At 34.3% G+C, this 16,307-nt stretch overlaps 1 protein-coding gene across 2 annotated transcripts; it reads left to right on the top strand.

The window, feature by feature from the left end:
• Positions 1-776: 776 nt before the first annotated feature.
• On the top strand, positions 777-10,764 carry LOC140037652 (uncharacterized). Of its 2 annotated transcripts, XM_072082363.1 has the most exons (5): positions 782-1,323; positions 5,211-5,453; positions 5,577-5,645; positions 9,407-9,599; positions 9,833-10,764. In XM_072082363.1, the coding sequence occupies exons 1-5, from the start codon at positions 898-900 to the stop codon at positions 10,246-10,248; spliced, it is 1,347 nt and encodes a 448-aa protein (XP_071938464.1). In that variant the 5' UTR covers positions 782-897; the 3' UTR covers positions 10,249-10,764. The 2 variants fall into 2 exon arrangements, with proteins under 2 accessions (XP_071938465.1, XP_071938464.1); XM_072082364.1 differs by lacking the exon at positions 5,211-5,453 and having other exon boundaries at positions 777-1,323.
• Positions 10,765-16,307: the final 5,543 nt, after the last annotated feature.

The following is a 16,307-nucleotide window of genomic DNA, read 5'->3' on the forward strand; positions in this document are numbered from 1 at the left end:
TAATCCCAAAAATGCGTCCTTTTCTTTTGGATCGACTTTCCTTTGTTTTCTAATAAATCTAACGCATTCTTTCTTCTTTTGGCTATCTACATTGAATTCTTCTAATGTTACAATTGCAAAGCTTTAAAAATATGTTAAGAAAAATAATTTTTTCTCTTTTTTTTTTTTCATTATGGAAACACCAAATCTCCTTAATTTTTATTTATTGCTTTAGGGAATGTTATCCTTAAATGTCGCACTAATATTGCACCAAATATTCATCCAAGTTATCTTTTAGAAAAATATTTACAAGAATTCTTACTTTTATCGCCTGTCAAGGGATTTTTTTTTTTAATTCCTTTACCCAGCTTATCTGATTTTTTTTTTTTTTTTGTTTTTGTGGATAAATAAGGTGGAAGAAGAGGATGCCTGCGGCAAGTGATGAGTGATTATGATACAGGTTTTGAGATTCAACTCTGATAACACTTCAGTATTTGTGTTCACTTGTAGCTTTTCTAATATTGTTTGACTTTTAATTGTAGTAATACCCTTTCATATTACAGCAATCATTTGAAAATTAAGTTTATGGCATTTTGTAGTCTGATTCATGCCTCACAAGCTAGGGCATATTTGTTAAAGGACAAATCTAAGATCAGCTTACACCATCGTACTTCTAGCTAAAACAAAATGCCAATAGACAATCACTATGAAACGCTTTTGTAGAAAGGATCTACCTTTGTAGAAAGGATCTACGGGCTACCCGCGCTGGGCGCGGGGGCCAAAAACTAGTATTGGTGTAAAGTGAGAATCGAGTATAAGTTAAAAGGGGGGTGCAATGCAGCAAATCCAGAGACAGCAGTTTACTATTGCTTTATATAGTTCCGTCTGCAAATGGTCGGCAGATAATCAACACCGCCAATGGCGGCAAAATCAGCTCTCAAAAATCTCTTTCCATACAATTGTTCCCTTAAGCTACCACCACCACCTAAATTCCCCCTCTTTTTCCGCTTCACCGCCGCCAAAGCCATCACCCCTGCTGCCGCCGACTTTTCCACACTTGAATGTAGTAGCAGTAGTATTTCAAACTCTGCGCAAAAGAAGCAGAAGGCAAAAAATGCAAAGGTGTTGAAGCAAAAGACCAGTAGCTTTGTGGAGTCGCAAGTGAAGAGGCGGACGCGTTCGGATAGGGAGATTGATGAGGATAGCTTGTTAAAGTACTATGGAAATGATAATAGTTGTCCACATGTTCCTGTTTTGCTTGGTGAAGTCCTGGATGTCTTTGCTTCCGTGCCTCTCCGCTCTTTCGTTGATTGTACCCTCGGTGCTGCCGGCCACTCCTCCGCGGTATGTGTTTCTGCTGTATTTCTCATTATTAAGGTTTCATTTCCCTTTCCGTTTCTTTCAATTTTGGGGGAATTAGTTAGAATGGCCCGTTCAGAGCCCTAATTCGTGAGAAGTGTACAATTTTGGGAATTTTAGTATACGATAAAGTGGACGTTATTGAAATCGGAATTAATATGAATGCCCTTTACGATATGAGAGAAATTTAGAAAATTTCCCTATACTTGTTGTTGGCGGATGTTGTATCAAGATTATTATGTGTATGGAATGTGAATGAACGTATATATCCATACACTATAGGTGAATAAGGATGATTAATTATCTCACCATTTATCATCTGTCCTCGAAATGAAATTTGCTAATTAATTACCTTCCTATTGATATATGCGTTCTTTTTTACTTGTTTTGAGATTTCTTTTTTAGTTAGCAGGAATATGACCATATATCACAATTGTATAAGGAATCGTGCTAAATTGTCTACCTCACATGGAAATAAAAGCACATTTTGAAGAAGATAATGTTGATTTTGGGAAGTAGACTCAGGGGAATACGTAGAATAGTGTTGATCTTGCTTTAATGTAGTGACTGTATCGTACCTAGCTTAGTTTAAGTTTGTTTATGTTGCATTTAATTTGTAATTGCCCCTATGTCTTTTTGTTGTAAAATGGAGAATAATTCTGAAATACTCCGTGTGAGTCATGTTTGCTGCAGTTATTTAAGTTAGTCGTAGACAACCAATTAATGATTATTGGTAGATCAAATTGCAGTCTGATGATTAGTGGTGTTAAAGTAAGGTCAGAGAAGGATGGGAAGACTTCAAACCTTGAATTTTTGATTTGGAAGGTCTAACAGATTTTGAAAGGACAATTTGGTGCATTTTCTAGCTGAATACAGTTGCTTGATTGTAACCATAGAAAAGTTTTCTGGAAATAGCATGGATCTAGGCAATAATTTTTCCTTTGGAAGAAGAACCATGGGCGAAAATCAGCAGAAGTGTGTACTGACTGTAAAGACTCTTCTAAGTAGCGGTGAGCACTATCCATCAAAGCAATAGTTTCCTCTTCATATGTTCCTCATTAGGATGAACTATTTCTTGCAACATGTACTTCTGTAACATATATTAGCACATATAAAGGGCTTTTTCCATGCTAATTGCTAATTAAATTCAAGAAAATTGCTGCTACAATTGAGCACTTACAAGCTGTCTGATGCTAATTCTCAATCTCAGTGGGAGGATTTTTCTCATATGTTTATCCAATATCTTCTCTTGTTTTAATTTTGATAATCTTGCCGCTCATTTGCTTCTTGCATCAGCCCATGTACCAACTCCTTGGGGTTTTTTCTTTCCTGCACCAATCCCCATTTTTAGATGCTGTTTCTAGTCTATTAGACTCTTTAGGTATTGGGTGACTGATTTTCCTCTTCATCACCTGTGTTATTTTACTTTAATATGAGAAATTATTATAAGGCTTGGTTCGCTCTATATAGTAGCGTCCTTTGATTTCTTCTGAGGGATCTTCTTCTGGAGAATAATTTGATTGCTCTGAATATGTTTCTACATCTACAAATTTTTATAAGGTTAGAATTGTGTTCAATTTGTGAGTAAACCAAATTATGCTGAGAAAATTTTGTTAAGCTTTTCAAATTAACTAGCCCAGGTATTAATCTTCCCAACCATCAAATTGTTAGACCCCATTTCCCTCCTCTAGCAAGATTTATCAACTGTAGATCGCCTAGCTCTGATAAATTCTTCATGTAATGCAAGCTGAATGGCTCAGAGTGATTGATCTTACCTTTAGAAAGATCACCTATTGTTTTCAAAACAACAGATTTCATGTTACAACGTACATGAATTCATCATTTGACCCTCGAGTGGTTGTAAGCATGATAGAACTCTGGTTTCTATGCTGGATGCCTGGATCATTGTCTGAGCTGTGCGGTGTTCTAACAATTGCAGGTGTTTTATTTGACTTATGTGAGGGGTCTCTAAGAAGCTGCAGAGAATTAAATTCTGATGTGCAACTCAAAGTCAACAAACGGGAAATAGTTATATTAGTCAGTATTATACAAGTGGTAGAGCAATAGCAATACCTAAATTATTGGTGGAAAAGTGACACCTGTTCTATATTAGGTTAACAGTTCTTGATTGTCTAAGTACATAGATAGTGATAAAACTCATGAAATTGCTTCATGTTAACTGCACGTGAGGCTAAATTTCCTAATAAGCCAAATGAGTCCTACCTGAAACTCTCTTCACACAATTTACCTCTCATTGTCGAACAATATATATAAATTTGGAAAAATTTAGAAAGAAAAACTACTAGCTGTTGGATTGACCATTATTCAGTAACAATTATCCATAGTAACTTTTTAAGCACAACTAGTAGCTTGTCCTTGTCCATTGGTGTATTTCTAATAAGCCAAATGAGTCCTACCTGAAACTCTCTTCACGCATTTTACCTCTCATTCTTGAACAGTATAATTTAAATTTGGAAAATTTTAAAAATGAAAGATACTAGCTATTGGATTGACCATTATTCAGTAACAATTATCCATAGTAACTTTCTTGAGCTCAAATAATTAACCTATCCTTGTCCGTTGCTGCATTTCTAATTTAAATTGTAGGAGGTTAACGTATCTGACTTCTAGAAAAATACCCAGGAGTAATTGCTGATCCCTGTGCATGAACTGATATGATTCTTAGCTTTGCCTGTTAAGGTCATTCTCTACTTTATATCAGGTAGACACTCAGCACTGTTCTGGCTTCTTACCCCTTTCTTGCTCCTCCTGGACAATTGCATCATAGGAACCTGTGATATTTCTTGCTTTGGTAAGTCTTTGTGTGGCTGGTGGATCTTTTCTTTTTCTTCTTTTTTCCTCCTTTTTGTTGATGTATTTGGAAAGTGAATCTCTTTGGTTTGTTCAACCCAACATTCAGCTATACTATTAGACTAATCTCACCCTAAGTATACCAAATAGGATAGTTTTCTTGATTCATCTCAAAAGGGATTAAAATCAAGCATGGGGAAAATCAATGGGGTTCCTGCTAATCGATTTTCATGAGGGATAGAGAGTAAAATACAAAACTCATTATAATTTTGTTGTTCATCAAAGCACGATGTTTTTGACTTCTTGTTAAAGCCTATAATAAAAGGAATTCTCATTCTTATCCTATGCCAAGCAATAAGGGAATTTGAGCCAAGTTGTTTAGCTTGAGGGAGTTTCTATTTGCATCCCGGTTTCAGTTCTAAGAAACAAAGGAAAAACGGTCTCACTTAGAGCTTAAAAGGTAGTCTTATATTATGTCCATTCTTTTCAGACTAGAAATGGATTTTCTTATCCTCGTTCAACTTTTGAGTGGCAAGGCATCTGTATCCTATTGGCTTACTTTTGTCTTTTGAGTTTTTCTTGTACCATGAGAGGGTCAGACTGGTGCTTTGAGAGTGTCATGTTTTCTTCATTTTTGCATGGTGGATGCTAGTTGATGGGGGCTTTCAGGTATCTAGAATTAAAATTCATATAGAAGATTATGGATACTTCTTTTCTCACTGCGAGTAGACAATGAAGCTTATTTGTATGTCTATTTGAGAGGATTTTGCACGTGAACTATGAGCTTTGTGCTTGACTTTATTACTGTATGCTAATGTTTGCTAGCATTTTAACATAGTAAATCATATTTCTACTGATCCTATAAAAGTATTTGGAAACTTCCTTGGTTTGGAGAAGGGAATCCCTTTTTCTACTGGTAAAAGTTTCCAGGGAGGTGACCATATGTATTACTCTTCCTACAAAGAAGGATAGTAATCTCTTGTAGCTTGTTTTCACTATTACATTCTGAGCTCTTGAAGATTGTCTTTTGCTTTCTGAAAGTATCTTGCTGAAAATAACAGATAATTAAGGCACACCCTGAGATGAAATTATTTCTTGGCCTGGATGTTGATCCTGTTGCCCATGAGATTGCTCAAGCTAGGATAAAAGGTGACTTATACCCGGATTGTTGCAAGTTTACTTCAGACTTACAAGTAAAGACTTTTGTCAATAATTTTAAGAATATCAAGTCTGTCCTCCATGATATTGACGAGAAATTATTGGTCGATGGGATATTAATGGACTTGGGGATGTCATCCATGCAGGTTTGCTCTTTTGACTTTATGCCTCTTTCTATCTGAATATTATCTAGGAGACCATTATTCACCTCTCATGTTATCAGGCTTTGCTATTAACCGCTATTGACTCGGTAAAACTCTCACGTGCAGGTGAACAATGCAGAAAGGGGATTTAGTGTGCTAAATAATGGGCCACTTGATATGCGAATGAATCCTCAGGTAACCGCAGCCACATCCTTGTGGAGTAGTATGTTTTAAGTGTGTGCTGAATATGTTAAAAATCTCGTAAAAGAGGTAGGAACTTCAGCATTTTTTATTATAAGTGTTGAAAACAAATCTTTCTTCAATAAAAAGCGATAAATGAAAGATGAGAATGATGTGCAAAAGTATTCCCCTGCATCTTTGGCATCTTTTTGCTGTTGGGTGTAGTGGGTGTGGTATACAACTATTATTTTCCCTTAGGCTGGCCAAATTGCGCAGAACTTCAGTAGCCTTGTCCGAGGATTTATTGCTTAAGCTGTTAAAATATATATATATATATATATATATATATATATATATATATACTGTCCCCCTGCTATAGCATATTATCATGTTTTATTCTGGTTAACATTTGATGCAGCCATAAGTAGAATGAGTAGAGCACAAATGTTCAAAAGAAAACAGTTAGGTAATAGATTATACACTGATGTCCAGTGTCACTAGCTCAAATAATTTGCAGAAAGTTATTTCTCTCCAACAGTGGTTGCATGCACCAAACCAATTAGAAAGTTGGATAAAATACCCTAAAGAATATATTTGTGTGGATACATTACCATAACCAATTTGCAGATGTGACTCCCTTTTTTTTGCAACCTTTCTTGTGATATTATTCTTCTCACATCCTCAGCTCTTGTTTGCTTACTTTGCTTTTTCTTTCCTATAGACCTCAAAAGGGCTGTCCTTACTGATTCTTACCATTCAATATTAGAGATACAGCTCTAATTTTAGACCAAGAATTATGTAATAAAACAAAAACAAAGATTTAGCCAACTTTGTTGACTTTGTCAATTAAGAATTATAAAAATGAATTAAATAGTGGCCAAGATTTTTAGCTTTTGGGTTTTGTCTGACTGTTGAAATTAGTAATTTTCATGGACTGAAGTAAGAACTTCAATACCAATTTATTGAGGTAAAAATAAAGATATAGCTAGTGGTATAAAGTGCATAACAGGTTTAATCCTTCCATGATAAAATGTGAATCTGGCGGATGGAGTAAGATTTGAGAAAGTTTGTAGTGCTTGAGGAATGAAATAATGAGAAACACGAAAAAAGATTGTTTGCTGAAGAATTTAGATTTGAGATAGGGATGAATGGCAAAGAAGTGTTAGAGCCACTACATTCTTTTACTATCAGGTTTTAATGTCCACAGAAGGTTATACATGCATGTATCTTCCTACACACCACACTCTGCATACATATATATGAGTACATATGAATGAATGAATGAGGGGGGAGGGGGGCCGGGGGGAGGTATACCTGAAGAATAATTTTTGAGGTCTTATACCTCCCTGCTTTTTTTCTGAAGTAATGTGAAATGTTATGATGATAACTATAGTCTTGGATTTTAAATGGAGTTTGCAACTTAGATTTTATGGAATTCAGTCTTTCCCTGTGGTTGGGCATTACTATACATAAACTTTGAACTATCTATTTGTGTCAAGTAGCAAGTTCTTTAATATCTTACTTAAAGAGAAAGTTTTGCTATGGAATACTTAAGTGCCCTAGACAAAACCGTCATTATTTACCAACGAAGAGATAGACAAATTCTACATTCAACACTTTTTCCTACATTAGTAGAAATGCATCTTACTAACGGTCTGTTTGTTTCAATGTAGAATATTTTCCCTAAGAAACATATTCATTGAAAATCCTTTCCTGGAAAATATCTAATTTTCCCTTCATTTTCTGGTGTTTGGTGCAATTTTATGAAAATGCTCCAAAAAAATTAAAATCCTCCAACAATAATGTCGTCCCCGGATTTCTCCTTTGCTAATCGCTACTACTAATTATCACTGCCTCTACCCACAAGCAATCCCCAATCCAAATCCTTTCAAGTTCCAAAAAATAAATCAAAGACCAGAACCAGGAACTCATAATCTCTCAAATCCAGTTGAGTATCATAGACATAAAGAGTTTAAATTATATGCTTCCCACTGATTGAACCATTATAAGAAATTAGCAATTGAAACTTCATGTTTATTGTATTAACTCTTCTTCTAAAAATGTTCCTCCTGCCTCAATTCGCTTCACTTATTTTTCTTCTCCAAAACTTCTCAATGCAAAGCCCAATCTAGATCTAGAATTGTATAATCCATAATTGTGTTTGTGTGTGGCGCAAGAGAAAAGGAATAGTAGGGAGGAACATAAGAAAGAGGAAGAGCTCACAGAGATGGAAAGCTGCGGGATTTGCAGCAGCAAGTGCAGGGATGCTGCTGTTGATTTGATCTGTGGTTTAGTACTTGATGGTTTTGTACAATAGCCAAGTGCTGAGGAGACTGATAAGTTGCGATATTGTCAGAAATTAACTTCCGCATCTTAATTCCGGAAGTCATTTTACACCAAGAGATTTCTAATTCCGTATCTTAATTCCGGAAGTTGCGATAGTTGTCAGAAATTACCGAAGTTATTAACTTCTGTAAAAGATTTTCTACCAGAAAATTTTCCTAACCTCTTTTGCAGCCAAACACCAGAAATTGAAGAAAATATTTTCTGGAAAAGATTTTCAGTCCAAACAAACAGAACCTAAATCTCCCAAAGTGCTTTAAATTCGGTTAATAAACCTTATAGAAGGACTTGAGTTTGGCGGTAGAAAAACATGTATATTGAGATATTGCTGCACAAATAAATCATATATGCTATGCTCGAAGAAAATCACATATACAAATAAACACTAATGTTAAAAGGAGTATGGAAATGCATCGTATCCATATTAGTAATAATCTGTAATGGGACGTGGCATAAGGCCAGTATTGGAGACATGTCAGAGCCTCAGCCAATATCCTAAATTCACTTTGGCTATTGTCAAAGACCTCCCTTCAAGCTTTACATACAACCTTCACTGAGTTGAGCTGTCTGCAGAATTCTATTTTTATGAGATTTGAGTATGGGTTTCTGTTTACACACTTTAACTTGAGTGTCCCATTCCTGCAGCTTTGTTGCAATAGAGGGAAAGTTGTGTGGTAAAGTTAAACACAAGAAAGTGAGGTAAGCAAAGTTAAAAGTCACATTCCCGCGCACTTTTGGTTTACAAGAAAAAAGTTGAGAGAGTGGTCTGTTACTCAAATTTAGTGGTAGTTATTTTGATTTATGTGTCTATCTAACTATTTTGGTAATAACTCATTGTTGATTAGAACTGCAGAGACATTGAAGATTCTAGTGCAGGAAAGTCTAGGAATATTTTATAGCAAGCTTTAGGCATCATACCACCAGGAATGTAGCTGAGAAATCTTCAGGTGTCAAGCATATAATGGCTTACAAAATCTCTCATAACCAGAAAGAAATGCTTCTGAACTGCATTCTTTGCTTTTAAATGAATTTTGAATAATTGCATATATGGACTTAAAAAACCTTTTACTAATCCAATCTTCAATATTGAAAATGAGACACTATTACTAAGAAGGCTTAGTCCAAATTAAGTTAAGAATATGGATGCGGTTGCATGTAAGACAGAAGAATCAAATTGTGAAACTACAGAACAATGGTAATTTCGAATTACTGAAGCATAAAAGATGACTAATGTAATGTAGAGCACATGAAGGAGACCACGAAACTAGTTGATTACGGAAAACTGTTTGTATATGGTTAAAGATCTGATGATTTACTATAAATTGCCCACATTTTCCAATATGTGCTCAGTTTAATCTTGAACTAAGATTTCCACAATCTTTTCCCTTGCAATTAGTTTTCTCAGTTAACGAATTAGATCGGTGCTATGACAGGCCAGTCTAAAAGCAGAAGACATTCTAAACTCATGGCCAGATGCTGAAGTGGGGAAGGTACTGCAGGAGTATGGAGAAGAAAGCAATTGGTACCACATCCAGAACAAAATAGTAAAGGCCCGTTTACATGGTGGTTTGCATTCTACTGCTGAGCTAGTAGATCTCATTCGGAGCTCAGCTTCGAGGACAAGAGGTTGGTTGATTTTTTTCATCTTTTAGAATGTTACATGTTTTTAAATAATGATCAATTTTGTATTCTAAGACGCCCATAATGTCAGAAGTGCTATACGCTTGATCAAATAATCGTATTAATATTTCTTTCATGGTCAAGGATTTCTTGTGTTGTTGGTACTGAGACTAGTTCTCTCTGTTGCAAGTTCTTTATGATTATCTATGCCTGATAAATAGTTAATTCAAATGTATCAGGAGGGAGGCAAGGTTGGATCAAGACAGCAATAAGAGTGTTTCAAGCTTTAAGAATTGCAGTGAATGATGAACTCAACACGCTACAGGATTCCATCCACGCTTGTTTTGATTCCCTAGCTTCAGGAGGGAGGCTTGCAGTAATCTCATTTCACAGTTTGGAGGACAGGATTGTAAAGCAGACGTTTCTTGATATTATTAATTGCAATGGAGGCAAGGATGAAGTCCAAGATGGATGGTCATGTGATCCAGCAAAAGTCATTGTTGACAGAGGTGAAAAAGAAGCATGGATCAGACGGATGATATCAGGACAGATAGGATCTATCCTCACAAAAAGACCCATAACACCTTCTGAAAAGGAGGAGACATTGAACCCTCGCAGCCGAAGTGCTAAGCTCCGGGTGATTCAGAAAGGCTAAAGAAAGATTTGGCCAGCAACTAACAAGAAGACCTTTACATACACAAGGTCATGAACCATCTTTATCCAGCAAAAATCGATTCTGACAGGTGAAAAAGGAGTTTCGATCAGACAGATGATATCAAGGAAGGAAGGAACTATGCTCACCAAAAGACCCATAACACGAGAGAAGTAGGTGATATCGAACCCTCACTACCGAAGTGCTAAGTTCCAGTTGATTTTAGATGGTTTGATGAATGCTTTGACCCAGCAACTTTCAAGAAGAAGATGTAAGGTCAAGTACCATGTTAAAAAGGCACCTTCTTCAATTTGTAACTGCATTGTTGTGTCAGGGGCCAGCTAAATTCAGGTCATCTGATACCGAGATGCCTTTTGTATATACCGGGATTTTGGGAGTTTGATCTTGGGGGTTTGCGTTCACAATATCCTCTATATGTAATGTCTTTGGTTTGATCCTTTCAGATGTGGGAATTTATGTGGAAGTGCCATTTTACCATGAAAAAGGGGAGTTCTAATCTTTGACTATAGAAATTTACATGTATTTACTTATATCGTATTTCTTATGGGAATTGGGCCAGCAGATGTTTTCATTGCCACTAGTTGAAAGGAGCATTTCATCTGTAACTTCTCAATCTAGTCCTATTATCAAATCTGGAATCACCTCAATAGCTTGTCTAGTGTCAATTACTTGTAATGACAATTTTCATGTTTGTAAGGCCGTTTTTGTAATATTCCCATCTTACGGCTGCCTTTATGCAAACAATTACTTTTAGTACTTGTTTTGGCTTTCTTGGGTGTGGAGAATTTAAAGGAACTGCTGCTACACATAACTTTGAGTACTCTGCAGTATTAGGCAATTGAGAACTTTAACAGCCTCAGTACTTTCAGAAGTCGTGGTTTTGGGGTTGAGATGTCACACTGAAGCTGATGGTGCTTGTATCAAATAACATGTGGTTTTATTTATTTGAATATGACAATTCCTATATCACACATATGTAATTAATTTATTGAGACATGGACCTAATTTGATGCAGCTACAACAATGATTGTTTTCTAGATTCTAGGCTTTGTAATGGGTCTTTCTAACAGATGTCCATAGGACATTCGTTAAGATATATTTTCAGGTGCCATATTTTAGGAAATGTAAAATTAATTTGAAAAAATAAATAAATATAAGGGAGGGTTAGGGTGGGTAAGATTGAATAGAGAAAGTATATAAATGCAAGAGAGGGTAATAATTGTTAATCTGTGTATATATATGGTGGGTTAGGTGAATATTAGATACGTTAACAGAGTACCCCGTTAACAAAATTCTTGTAAATTAATTGGAATGGGGCAACTTCCAATTGCAGCTAGCCTATATTTAGCCTGTCTTCAGAATATGCATTTTCATAGTTTAATGTCATGATATTATGATTCCGAAGTACCTTTATTTATACGACATTACACATACATGTAATCAAGATCACTTTATTCAAACATGGTATTATGAGCTTAAATTGAAAGGGAAGAAAAAAAAAATACTCTAGCATCACTATGGAGATTGTTGAAGTTTTGGTGTCTTAGATTTAATGGAGAAGATAGGAATTTGAACTTCCAACCTACTAGAAATAGGAAAATAGTGTTGAGTTATGCATCATTGATTAGATTAGATTGCTCGGACATTTCTTCTATATCTTTGTGTAATGTATTTCAAGGTAGTGCTTTTATGTTCCAATCTTAATACAAGTAGAGTTCCACACCAAATCCCATAATATATACCTGGTGGTTTTCCTTAAAAGAATTCAAAATTAAAAAAGTTTTTTCTTTTTCACAAAATTAACAAAAATTGATCTCTATAAGCTATAAACATATGGCCTTAAACATAGAACTAATGAGTGTATATCCTCAAATGAAAACATTACTCTCCAAAGGCAAATTTTTTTTCCAAAAAAAATTTCCTTCCTTCCCACCTCTGAATTTTTTCTTAGGTAGTCTTGACTCTCTCAGAAGCAATTAGCAAGAGTAAACAATAAAAGTAAAGTTTTTGAAACATTGTGCTCTTAAATTTTGGAGGTAGTCACACTTTATCAATATCAACTTTAGGAAAATGCCTTTTGTTCCCACTATAGACTAGTTAAATATTGGAGATGATTGCAACTAAAACCATAAAAAAAAAGCTAATGAATTGTACTCTTTCCCATGAATTATTAGTGCATTACTTATAAAAAAGAATGAATTATTAGTGCATTGAAAAATTATCATTTGGCTTTTAGGTTCCTTACTAAATGTGACTAGGGGCAATTATGGACAAATGCACACTTTTATATATAAAAGAAAATGTACGCTTTTTAAGAATAAATAGTTATGATAACAGAAGGTCAAAATTTATTTTTATATCTATTCTTAGTAGAAAAAAAATATTAAGTGATATTGCAAACAAAAATTTATTGTGGATAAAAAATATTAAGTAATAGAAACACATATTTACATTACTTTACTCCAAACAACATTACTTTACTTCAAACAAAATTACATAAGCACCCACTAATGATTGTTGTTTATGTGTCATTTGTTATCTTTTATAATGTTAATCTTGACACCAAGTTTTTCCAAATGTTTTTGTATAGAAGTTATTGGTCAACTATTTGTTGTGGCCAAACTTGTTCCCTTTTACAAAACTCAACTCTAGTTTTTTTTTCAAAAAAAAAAAAAAAAAACATTTGGGTTATATGAGGCAAAAGTACTTGACAAGTTTCCTTTTTTTTTTTTTTTTGCAATTATTAAAAGAACCTTTAATATTTAACCCATCACATTTATTCTTTAATATGTAGTTTGAAAAATAAAATTTAACAATTGTCTAGCTAGCTCCATCTTGGAAACATTAAATGCAAAAAAAAAAAAAAAAAAATCAAAGAAAAGCTTATGATATATCATTGTTTAAGATTTTTATCACTAACTTTAGAGTAAAATAGATTTGATGATATGCAAATTTTATGTTGTAATTTTATAACCATTACAAACAATATTCTAAACGAAGCTGTTAGCTCTCAAATAATCTAAACTTATGCTGTAATTAATTTTATAACCATTATAAAAAGGGCTTTTGTTGGAAACGTATAAATAGTGTGAGGAGTAGTACTGTAGTAGTAGCAACATGCAAATAGAATAGTAAACCCCCGAAGTACAAAAGTCCAATCTCCAAATTCTACTCGATGATTCGGACTCCATGCCCTTTGGAGAGTCTCTGAGGAAATTCATGTCTCTGGACAAAATGTGCAAGATTTGCTTGATGATTTTGACCAGTGTTTTAGAGAGTTTGGGATTCTTGTGCCAATATAACCAGCACATGAGGTTTTGTTGAACATCTTGGATTAGACAGTCTGGTTAAGGGGAGTAATGAAGATTCTTCCACAGGTTGCAACAAAGTCTTGGAAGAAAGATGTAGTAGTTTATACATGTGCTATGAAAAGATTGTTGGTCGTTATGGAAAAGATGATTTTCATGTTTGCCTGTTTGGAAAGATGTTGCCTAAGTGTCCTAATAAATTTCAAGAAAATTTCAACTGAGAGTGAGAATTTTATTATAATGTCTCGAAGAAAATCCTATCGTATTGTGTGACGTGTGTTCCTCGAGTAAGTACATTAATTAGATAACTTCTAGTTGCAAGCATTTGTTATTAACAATAGAGTATGGTGGATTAGGGCTTTTATATAGTTTTGAAAATTTAGATATACAGAATTAATTTGTTTCATTACAAACTATTTGTATGAGTGTGGTGGATTAGGGTTGATACGTAGTTTTGAGAATTTAGTCGTACTGAATTAATATGTTTCATTTGCCAACTATTTGCTTGCATAGACAAATTTCATCATCCATGTTTCTTGGTAATTAAATTTCAAACATACGTAAAAGTTCACTAAGCTCTAAAAGTATCTAATAAAGCAGGACAACCACCACTTTGCATCCCCGAACTTGTATAATTTTTTCACTTTGCACCTTAAACTTTAATTTTGGATGCTTTACACTATAAACTCTTAATTTTGGATACTTTGCAACTTAAACTCTCAAGTTCGTCCTATTTGAGTCTAATTAATGACAATTTTAGTAAAATTAATAATATAGAAGACCCAACAAATCAATGATAATGTGACTAATGTAGTCAAAAGGTGCCAAGGTATTATAACAAGGGTAAAAAACAAAAAAAAAATCCCTGTGGTAAACCTAATACACAGAAAAACCCCGCATGGTTTCAAAATATACAACACGACCCTTCATACTTTGAACTAAATTGTAAAGGTGACAGAATCCGTTAAACTTAACGGAAATGGACATAATGACCAAAATGCCCTGATATAATTAAGCAAAAGACAGCTCAAAAAAATCATTTGTTTTATTCTCTAAATAGAGAGAATTGAGGGTTAAGGGGTAGAATAGGTATATTTGATAAAAATTAGGTATAAAAAATTTTTTTAGATTCCAACAAGTCATTTTCGTTAAATTTAACGGATTCCCTCTCCTTTACAATTTAGTTCAAAACATGATAGGGGTGAGCAATTACGGTAATAACTGAATTACCGATCGAAATCGATTTGAATTTGGTAATTCGGTAATTCGATCGGTAAATCGGTGATATCGAATTAGTAAGAATCGAATTAGGGTCGAAAATGGTTTTGGAGTTTTCGAATTCGAATTTACCGAATTCGAATTTATTTCGGTAAAATGGTAAAATATTACCGTTTTCAAATTCAAAATTCCGAATAAAGTTTAATATAAAATAAATATATTCAGAACTTTGGATGCTTAAAGAAGTGGTTTTTACTTCTATACAAACAAGCAAGATGATTGCTTGTCATGATTGTGTCCAAGTGCCAAGGCCAGGAAATAATTGCTTGTCATTATTATGCTTTTGACTAAGTTGATTACTTGATTACTGATTAGTGCTAAACTCGTATTTCATTTTCTAAGTTTATTCATATTTATTGATATCTTATTATGGTGGAAGGCCAATAGCCTTAGATTTCCAATCCTTTCCAAAGTTGCTCATGATGTGTTAGCAGTCCCAATTTCTACCGTGGCCTCCGAATCTGCTTTTAGTACCGGAGGTCGTGTTCTTGATACATTTAGGAGTTCTTTGACTCCTAGAATTGTGTAAGGTTTAATATGTGCTCAAGATTGGTTTCAGTCCTCCAAGACAGAATTAAACGTAGAAGAAAATCTAGAAGAGCTTGAAGGAATCTGGTAAGCTATCAAAATTTTTATTGCAAATTTTGAAGTATTTATTTGTTTCTAATAATTGCCTTTATGATACTTGATAAATTTTGTTTGTTCTTGCAGAGTTGCTGAAGACCGGAGGTTGAACCAACTATAATTGACCTTTGAGAGGGTCACAAATGCTGAAGTTTGCATTTTGAGAGTTGAATCAACTCTTCTTGCAAGTTGCAATTTCTGGACAATTGGCTTTCTGGATTGTGTATTGTAGTTTATCATTTCTGGACAAGTTAATTTAGACTTTTATCTCTGTTGAGTTATGATTTTTAGATTGATTTATAATTTTGGAGTATTGTTTCATGAATTTTATTTGTGGACAAGTTAATTTCGACGAGTTCATACTTTTATGGACTGTGGAGTGTGAATTTTAGTTTCATCATTTTGTAATTTGTGGATCAGTGATCCAACTATTATGTGTGTTATAAATTGTGGAATATCAATACTCATCATTAGTTCATGTTTGTTTCATTGTTTGTGGCTCAGTTAGTGTAATAGTATTGCTATTTGCTGATAAAAAATGGTCCAAAGAATTTGTTTTCTGAAATTCGGTTAAATCGATAAATGTCCGTTTTTCGAATTGAAATCGGATTGAATTCGAATTCGGTAATTTCTATTTCGAATGCGAATCAGGTCAAATTTTCCTAGAACCATTTACCGAAAAATACCGATTTCAAGCTACCGAATTACCGATTTCGAATTCGATGCTCACCACTAAAGCATGAGGTGTCGTGTTGTATATTTTGAAACCATAGGGGGCTTTTCTGTGTATGAGGCTTATCACAGGAGGTTTTTTTTTATTTTTTACCCTTA

This window comes from Coffea arabica, chromosome 3c (genome assembly GCF_036785885.1).
Source record: "Coffea arabica cultivar ET-39 chromosome 3c, Coffea Arabica ET-39 HiFi, whole genome shotgun sequence".
NCBI classification, from domain to species: domain Eukaryota; kingdom Viridiplantae; phylum Streptophyta; class Magnoliopsida; order Gentianales; family Rubiaceae; genus Coffea; species Coffea arabica.

Excerpts from the sequence above, each read along its gene's own strand:
- LOC140037652 (XM_072082363.1), top strand. The coding sequence starts at position 898 with ATGGCGGCAAAATCAGCTCTCAAAAATCTCTTTCCATACAATTGTTCC. Across the intron at positions 1,324-5,210 it reads CTGCCGGCCACTCCTCCGCG|ATAATTAAGGCACACCCTGA; the intron begins GTATGTGTTTCT and ends TGAAAATAACAG. Across the intron at positions 5,454-5,576 it reads TGGGGATGTCATCCATGCAG|GTGAACAATGCAGAAAGGGG; the intron begins GTTTGCTCTTTT and ends TCTCACGTGCAG.